This window comes from Crocodylus siamensis, chromosome 4 (assembly GCF_052110815.1).
Source record: "Crocodylus siamensis isolate JL-2025a chromosome 4, ASM5211081v1, whole genome shotgun sequence".
In the NCBI taxonomy this organism is placed as follows: domain Eukaryota; kingdom Metazoa; phylum Chordata; order Crocodylia; family Crocodylidae; genus Crocodylus; species Crocodylus siamensis.
This window is the reverse complement of record NC_143398.1, coordinates 161,568,732-161,578,519: the sequence shown is the minus strand read 5'-3', so window position 1 is coordinate 161,578,519 and position 9,788 is coordinate 161,568,732. Positions and strand designations below refer to the sequence as shown.

The following is a 9,788-nucleotide window of genomic DNA, read 5'->3' as shown; positions in this document are numbered from 1 at the left end:
GGTCCCTATAGGTCTGTGGAGAGCCCTGCAGGCTGAGGCCCTGTGTGCTAGATCTGACATGCAGGGGAGTGCAAGGCCCAATCCTGGCACATAAGGCCAGGCAGAGGCAGTGCAGGGTCCCAGAGCCCAATCCCTGTATGCAGAACTGGGTAGAGGTGGTACAGTCCCAGGGCTCCTATCCAGCAAGCAGGGTGTGTGGGTGCGTGTGTGTTGTGGGGGGCAGCACACTTCAGATCCAGGCATGTAGGACTAGGCAGAGGCAGCATGGGGCCTGATCCAGCCCACAGAATGGCCCTGTGCCACTCATTTGTCCCACAGGGTCAAAAGGTTGAGTACCACTGATTTGACGTATGTATGAGGAGGTGCCATACTCTGCTTGGGACACCGCTCCCACAAGTGAAAAAACTACAACATAAACCATCTGACTATGAGGGTGGTCAAGCATTGCAACAGGCTACCTAGAGAAACTGTGGAATCTCCATCCTTGCAAGTTTTCAAAAGCAGATTAGACAGACACTTGGTTGGAATGGTCTAGTTAGGGATGATTCTACTTCAGCTGGAGGCTGGACTGGATGACTTTGCGAGATCCCTTCTAGCCGTACTTTCCTACGATCATATGAACACAAGCTTGCCCATAAATATATTCACTTCAACTCACATATTCAACCACTTCAACAGACACATACGAAACCTGGACTTTGTAGTGTGCTTGGAAGGTGAAGGAAGCTGGGTGTCTGGCATTCCAAGGCAGAGCAGGAGTTCCAGTTTTGCAGACTGTAAAGTCAGTAAGGTAGGATCAGGAAACATGTTTTTGTTTTCTACTTGTGCAGCACTTAGTGCAACAAGATACCAATCCATGGCTGGGTTTCTATTCTACTACCACGATACAAGTAATCGTTAATAACAATGGAGATACCCTTCATTGAGGACATCCTGACTTACAGTTCAGACTTAGACCTGGGGTTATTATTTGATCTACTTTGATTCCCAGCTGCAAGATTTGGATCCTGATCTGAGCAAGTCTGAAGATGTTTGGAAATGGACAGAGTTTTGCTGTGGAGCCATATCTAGTTACTACAACTCAGAGTCTGATTCTGGTGCTAATTCTTTTCCTTGGGTTCCAGTAAGTGTTGAACAGCTCTCATTTTCACGGACTGCCTGTCTTGTATGCATACCAGCCCAGCCTCTGGCTTTTTTGCTTTTCATTCCATCCAGGAAGAGCACACATCAACTGCTGAAACTTCCTTAGCCTTCTCCAACTATTTAGTTGGTCTAATAAAAGATATCAGATTCACCCAAAGAACCTGAACAGCTCTCAGATACTTATGGAGCAGGAGAGGTAGGTAAGCAAAGCAATACAACAGGAGAAGACCAAGCAAGACACTTTACATTCATGTTTTTCCTGAATGACTCATTCAGAAAGGGCTCCTGACATATAAGATATTGGATAATAAAAATGACATGATTACATAATCTTTAGGATTATCAAACTGCATCATTCAACCTGGCATATCTGATCAGTAAGCCAAAATACATTATTCAAGTGACCAGATGCAGTCTGGGATTGCCTTCCTCTAAAGCGTTGGTCACTGACAGAAGCAGGACATATCACTGGATGGACCAAAAGTCTGATCTGGAATTGTAGGGGCTGACATTCAGGAAAAGATGGACCAATGGTTTGTACTGGAAAGACAGAAGAAACACTGTGATCTGAACTGGCAAGAGCTGTTATATTGGTATGGACAGACCAGTGGCCTAGCACACTCCAGGAAAAGCTACGATATCAAACTAGACAAACAAAAGGTCTTGAGATGTGCAAAAGATGCTGGGACACCAGTCTGGATGAACAAATAATCTGAACCAGTTTAGCAGATCCCCTGTTCTTATCCTGTGTAATGCCTCTAGAGAAAGGGTATCCCGGGGTCTGTGTGAGAGCACGCACATCCTTATCTTATCTAATTACAAGAAATTTCAGATTAATTTCAGTGCAGCCACTTGAAAGGACTGTTATCAGCCAGGGCTTTGTGGTTTAACCTTGTTACTCTTTTGTTGTTAACCTTTTACAATGGCAGGGAGGGGAGAGCTGAGATTCTGGTGTATTAGAGGAGTAAAAAAAAGAACTCTAAAGGCTGTACAGCTATGGTTTTGTGCATTCAGCTCCACCTGCGGCTTGTGTGACAGGACAGCTGGCTGCTTACCTCCACTGACAGACGCCTGGTACCCAGCCACACAGAACAGCCCATAACAGGGACATGTCTCCTGCCAACCTCTCCAGATCCTTTGATATTTCCGACAGAGCAGTAAAGGACTCTGACTATCACATTTTACCTTGCATCTCTCAGCTCCTCAAAGGCTGCCCTGCTTGGTTTCCATAGCTACCCCCAATCAGATCTGGCTTCCTGTGAAATTGGATTTCAAAGCAAGACAAGCCTTCAAAGGAATTTGTCCATTTAACAGAATATCATTAGGAGTGAGGCTGTCTGCTGAACCTGGCCCTAATATGATTAAGGAGGGGCTGTTATCATGTCGGGAGGCAGCACTGCATCTACAGCACAGAAACCTTGATGCTTCATGACAATTATGCAGTGGAATTTACCAGTCACTGCCGTCATCTTCTCCACCTCCTCCCCCTGCCACTACCCTAAATTTGTATCCAGTTCATATACTAAGAAGTTGAAGTGGCAAGCAAGCTGTGTTTGCTGGTGATCTGAAAGTCAGGACACCTGGGGTCCATTCTCAGCTGCGTTTAAGTTGACTGGTTAGTGCAGAGATCTTGGCAGGACTCTTGGGTTCTCCTCCTGACTTAGCTGCTGACCTTCAGCAAGTCATTTAGGCCTGATTTTCAGAGGCAATAAATAATCAGAACTGATGGTGTTTAATATCTTTGAAAATCAGTCCATTTAACTGCCTGTGCCTCAGTTTTCCCAGCAGGAAAATGGGTTGAATAACAAGCCTCACTGCAAAGTAAATTTATAAGCCTTAATCAGTTTTCTTACCAAGTTCTAGTTATTGTTTGTCAAATGGTTGCTATGGTGATACAAAGGCTATATATGAAATGATCCCTCCAATCTGCAGTTGTATAAAAATGTCATCCTCAGAGATTTGCATGGATCACGGTTTGTTGGTCTTGCTGGCACATCTGGAAACGGTTTCATCAGTCCAGGGTACATGTGGCTCGCCTCTTTTTTTTAATTTAGTCTCAGGAAGCAGCTGCACTTTATTTGTGCATTGTAATGAATTTGGCTAGTGATTTTATACATGTAAATATGTAAATAATTTGTACGTATGTTTATACTCATATACTCACATATACAGCTGTCTAAGTGTCTATTTGTACATGTGGGGATGCACATATATACAATACTACTGTAGTTTTCTGAATGCAATCAGAACCACACACGGACTTTAGACTGCTGACAGGTACTGGAGATTTTTCTTTGGCTCAAGCATTTCGGGTAGGAGGACTGGAAGCCTGTCCCCAGCTGTCACTGCAGGGTGATGTGGGAATGACGACACTGAAGATCTATTTTTTTGTTTTTCTAGAGAAAAAAACAAAAATAGATATGAAGCCTTAAGGGGGAGGGAGAGTGAGAGTGTTTTTTTCTCTATAACTGAAATACAAAATGGCAGTTGACACTGCAGCATGCAGGGAAACCACAATAAAGGCACAGTGTATAGAAAAAAATATGGCAACATTGCCCTTTCAGGCTGAAATACCTACATATACCAGATGGCCTATGGCTTTATTACACTATATCTTCCATTTTTCCGAGCCAGAAGTTAGCTCCTTTTGGCAAGTCTTTTTTTGTTGTTTGTCATTACAGTACTGTGCTTCATGCAAAATGTTACAGTTCAGTTTGAAGCCCCATATAACAACTTGGTAAATGGTTTTGTGTTTACTATCTATTAATCCACTTCTGCAATGAAATAAAAACAGTAAAACATGGAAATACATGTGACCCAAACCCATAACAAAACCAATCCAATCTCTTAATCTCATATTTGTTGTTTATCTGATTGGTACCTGACCAATCTGATTGGTACCACATCCTTTCCCTCTTGTCTTGAGTGCTTGGGTCTCAGAAAGCAGGGCATGACATTCTTGATAATCACAATTCACATTAATTTACCAGACCATACTGGACTTGTACATCCCCTCCCCCCCTTCAAATTATTCATAGTATTTGATTTATACATCCTTACAGCCCACTGGTGAGGTAGGGAAATGAGGCCCAGAGTTACAAGATGATTATCTGAGGTTAAGCAAGAGGCAGGCAATTGGACCTGGGTCTCCTATGTGCAAGGCTAGTTGCCTAACATTGCAATGTCTTTCCTCTTACAGGATGCGCGTATCAAGTACTAAGATGCTCATTTTATAACCATTTAGATAGGTGCTTAACTTTTCAACCAGGAATCGCCCCAAATGTAACCAAGTTAAGCTCATGCCTAACCATTTGCAGGAGCCAACAGAAACGTGCCACTTGTGTTCTGTTTATCTAGCACAAAAAAAAAAGAAGAAATCATTATGGTGGGACACATACCTGTATTGTCTCATGTGAAACTGCACAGCTTAACCTACCCTGTATGGATCATCTCAGTGAAGTCAGCAGGGCACATGATTCCGTTAGGGAAGGGTTGCCAGCTTTGGTCAATACACATCCTGAAATTCAGGAATAATTCAGACAGGGTATACATACAGCTTGGGCCAGTTCATATATAAAAGCAGATGAGGGGATATACGGTTATGTGCTAATCAAATTCAATGTCTGCTTTTTGTTATGGGCTCTGAAAATGAATGCAGAAATACAAAGTTTGTATTTATTGCAGTCAATAAAATGGGTTAGAGGAATGGAGATAGTGGAGCAACCCACTTAGATCTTTCTCCAGGTAAGGCCCAGGCATAGGAACATGCATTGCAAGAAAACGGGATTCAATTCCTTTCTGCTACAGAATGTAGGAAGTTGCATTTATAGTACAGCAGAATATAGTTCTCTGCCTGCAGTCTGCAGGAAGGGGATCCTGCTTTGCTCTGGGACAGTGGTTTTCACCCTTTTTTAATTTGCAGACCCCTAAAAATTTCAAATGGAGGTGTGGACTCCTTTGAACTGTGTGTGGGTATTCACACACTTTTGATTGATCATAATCATCTTTTGCAGACCCCCTTGACATAATCTGCAGACCCCTAACAGTCCATGGACCACAGGTTGAAAACCATTGCTCTAGGATGCACACAACCTCATGCCTTCTCTGAGCCTAGCATGGGCTTGGGATGCGAAACAGCAACGTGTCACAACCTCACACATGCACACAGAGACTCTCTACACAAGCAGGGAGATCTGAAAGGCTGCATAGCATATACACCCTAGGACTCTCCCCCATTAAAGTAGAGCAGTAGTTCTCAACCTTGCTAGAGGTACCCCTTGGAAAATACTAGCTCTTAGTTTTCATTCATTTTTGCCTATGAAAAAATAATAGGGCAGTTTTTTTCTGTTGCAGAGAACTCAGAAAGGCTGCAACAAGTCAGAATGTTTTCTGACACTATGGACTCCAATGTGAAACAGAAAGCTTATCTTGTAAATTATGTGTTAAATGTGTTTGCACACCCAGCTGTGCTAATGTTGCGTGGCACCCTTGAAGGGATCGTGTGTGAGCCCAGGCTGTCCCAGCACCCTAGCTGAGAATCACTGAGGTAGAGGAGAGTGACTTTTCAATTGCATTTCTACTGCTGCGTCCCTATGCAGGTGTTTGCAGGGTGCAGTCTGGATAGCCCCTCAAAGGTTTTTTTTGTTTTTTTTTTTTAATTTTTTGCACCGGTCCTGGAAGCACAATACCAAGTCAATACATGGAGTGGATGGAGCACGCTCCGGTTCCACCACCCAATACCAAAAAGAATCTGCTCAATAGTTACACACCAACTCCTATTGAGAAGTGACATCCCCTGAACTCCTATAAAATATACACTGAGAACAAATGCGAGAACAGTACCTAACTCCCAGTGAGGCTCTCAGTTTAGGTGTTGCTCATGAAGCAGCAGCAGCAACAAGTGGAGGAGGAGGAAGAGGGGGAGGTGCTTTTGCAACAGTTCCTCCCCTCTTTTCACCACCTACTGGTCCTCCCTGCTTCTTTTCTCACTAGTCTCTGCCCCTGAGGGATAGCAGGAGGAGGTTTTTGCACCTTGGGACGTTTTCCCTTGCCCTTTCCAATGCAGGCATCAGGCAACTTCATCCCTGAGGAGATTCAGGGGCTCCTTGAAGGTAACCATAGCTTCCTACATCCCAGCGCCCAGGGCTTCTGGTTGGAAGTTGCTACAGTGGCTTTTTGAGTAGAAGCAAAAATTAGGGGTGCTTTTTCTATCTCTCAGCTTGGAGCAGGGGGCTCAGAAGCTGTTCCTTCAGGCCAGGCAAGCGACCCTAGGCTTCTAGGGCATGTGGGCCTTATTCCACTGTTTCCGCTGAGAATATGGCTGCCTGTCCCGGTAGCTCGCTGGCATTGCCTGAGGGTGAGTCCCTGTCTGAGTGGCACTGCATACAACCTGCCACCCGGCTCCATTTGTGTAGGGGAGTGAGATGTTTCAGCATCGCACAGGAATGCCACCACATATAGAGTGATGCCATTGGTAGTATGGGGATACTCTGCCGTGGCACGTAGATGCCTCTGTGTGGCCTGCTGCCGCTCTATGGGTTCTTATACTGAGTTTTTCTGATAGTGTCCGATCGCTTTCCAGACAGCGTATTAAGCAGCATGATTAACATGTTGGTGTCTCGCACTGGCCCTGAGGCATGTGAGGCAGAAAAGGGTTTTTTGGTAGGGGTTGTTTTTTGAATAAGATGCTGCATGTACCAGACTGGGAACACCTCTCTAACAGCACAGTTGTACCACACAACATGTCAGATTATGAAGGTGCAATGAACCAGTTGGCTCAAATTCCCAGTTAAGTAGTAACCCTATCAGAAAAAGTAGGCCCCAGAGACTCTGAAAACTACATCAGCTTTAAGCTCTGTCTCTGTTTAAAGGTTTACTGCTAAGACCCCTTAATTATTCAATATCCTAATGGATGAACTTGCCTTTAGTTTGCTGCTTGTTGTCATAACCCTGTTAGGTGCATAACCTCTGTCATGTGGGACATGCTTGCAGTATAGCACAGCATAACATAGCATATCTCCTAATTTCTTGGTAAATTTAAAACAACCCTTACTCCTCTCTTTATTAAAACTGAGTGTCAGATTGAGTTGAAGTTATAGTAATTTCTTCTGTCCACAGATTTCAGTGCACTATACCAATGGACACTGATTAGCCCGACCCATAATAGGGTAAAAAAAGGCTCCATAAATGAGTTCCCACAGAAACCCAGGAATAGGCTGCTTCGGGGTTAAATGGTCATGATTCCTGATCTGTATTGCTTCAGCTATTTGGGTACCTTACGGGGCACTGCCAACTTGAAATCTGAGTTTACTTAAATCAAAAAACACGTTAATATCTTATTTTAGATCCTACAGCCCAGGGTTCCCCAGAAGATTTGTACAGTATTAACAGCTATCTTTGATACTTCTTTCCCCTGTCCTTGTGGAAAAGATCCACACAAACAAGAAGGAGAGATTATACACAGAGCTGGTATTGCCCCTTCTAATTTCACTGAACTCGATGATCTCCCGAGGTCCCTTCCAGCCCTGATGTCTATGAAATCTATGAACTGCTCATCTACCACACTCATTGCTATTTAAGTGTTGGACACCAAGTCTCCTAAATATAATCTCTAATTTATCTACTCTTTAAATAAATGTTAGCTGAAAAGTTACAAAGTTAGCATAGTGGTTTCTCACTGGACACTGACTCACATGTACATGTGTTGTGAATAAATACATCCTGCTGTTGTGAAAGATGGAGAAGAGGGTAATTTTCTGCTAACTTCTTGCCATGTTGAATCTCCCTGACTCTGGGTCATTCTGCTGATCGGCTTTTATCACCTTTAGTTTCCTGTTGAGAAGACATCAGGTAGCTAGCAGCACTGTTCTCCCATTCTGAGAGGTGGAGTGACTGGGATCTGTCACTTTGAGAGAAAAAGTGTATCTTACAGGCTTGTCAAAGCTCAATTTCAAATGTTTTGTGTCTTTTCCCCACAAGTGCAGTGTACAGGCTTGTCAGAGCTCAATTTCAAATGCTTTGTGTCTTCCCCCAGATGTAGGTGTGAATTTCCTCCTCTGCTTTTTAATCATGGGGCTGCAGTGAAGTTTACCCTTTCACATTTTTGATGTGCAGCACTTTATTGTTCAGAGCTGACACTTCTGTAAACAACTCATTTCTGCACCTGCCGCCTTCCTTTAACTTAGATTATTTTCTTGTTAGCTGACTGTTTTTAATTGAAGTCTTCAGATCTCCTTCTAAAGCAGAGCCTTTGTTTGCTGACAAGTATAGCAGGCTATGAATGGAGATTAATTGCATGTCACATACTTCTGTATCAAACTTGCTGTGTCTTAACAATCCGTACAGTCTATGGGCATGTCAATATATAAGGAGGATTCTGGCTAGTCAGGCTAGAAAGAAGGAAGTTTTGTTGTTCCCATGTTTGCAAAGTGCATCATCAGGAGAACTTACGTATTTAAAATGATGATAAGAAATGAGATACCAAGAATGTACAGTTCTTCAGCCAATAATGTCCATTTTCTTGTATTAAAGTTGGTCTTTTATGGCACTGTGTTAGCCAGGAGTATGTTCATAATACTCAAAGAACTGCTAGTGAATGACTTGTTAAAGACAGTGCTATTATTATCATGCCTAATAGGCTTTCAACCAATGTGGGCTCAAAGCTATTACTGCTTGTGTTCTCTCAGGGTACCAATTCTGCAAACACTTATGAATGTGCTTAATTTTATGCCTGTGAGTAGTTTTCTTGCAGTCAGTTGCCTTAGATGTGTAAAGTCCTGCATTGTGCAGGCATTTGCCTATTTGGAACCCATGTTTTTATTGATGTGATAGCATGAAAGTTGATTGTTCTAAAAGCTGTGCGCACCCCCCCCCCCCCGTTTTCAAATGTTACTGTCCCAAGAATTTCTCTCTTTTTTTTCTTTTATCCTTCCAATGAACACAGCAGTATGGCTGACCCATAGTCAATCTAGAGATGCTGTTTTGCTTACCAGATATGCAAGCGATGGCCATATAATAATCTGTTTTGCTTGCTTCCTTGTTCATGTTAGCTGGCAGCATTTGGAAACCTGTAAGAAACCTATCTTTGCAGGAGTGTGGGCAACAAGCAAAATAGACCAGATGGTGCACCGTGCTTTTCTCATTACACCTGCAATAGCATAACAAAGCTGGTGGGGTCTAATTTCAGGACAAGCAGCTTTACTGCTGTTGTCCCTTTCTAAAAATACTCTTTAATACTTCACCCTCCCTGATAGGGATTAAGTCTTGGTCAGTGTTCAGGGGGTGCCTGGACTTTTAAAGGTCTGAGAATTTAAGGTTAAAGCCTGGAAGCTGAAAATGTAGGTGGATGTTCTTGGTTTCAGTCAGACCGTTCTGCTTCATGAGTATATAACAAGTGAGACTATGTATTTAGACTGCTGCAGAAAGGCAAGCTGAAAACAGGATATCTTAATTCTAGATTTCACTTATTTTGTGGGCTTGGATCAGTGTTTTTTGCACAAATCCTCTTGTCTTTACTCATGGTTAAATTGTCCACCCTGTGGAACAAGCTTATGGAAAGACCAAGAAACTCAAGTTACTTTAACATATAGACTTAGGGCTGTGGTTTCTTCTTGGGGGATGAAGTGGAGATGGGGAGGAGGGAATGA

General features: G+C 43.1%; 1 protein-coding gene across 1 annotated transcript in view; it reads left to right on the top strand.

The window, feature by feature from the left end:
• The first annotated feature begins 6,153 nt into the window (after positions 1-6,153).
• Positions 6,154-9,788, top strand: part of SKAP1 (src kinase associated phosphoprotein 1) — a 245,351-nt gene continuing 241,716 nt past the window's right edge. The window contains exon 1 of the mRNA XM_090044642.1: positions 6,154-6,254. Coding sequence (XP_089900768.1) covers positions 6,203-6,254 — 52 coding nt within the window. The 5' untranslated portion in view covers positions 6,154-6,202. The remainder of the gene's footprint in view (positions 6,255-9,788) is intronic.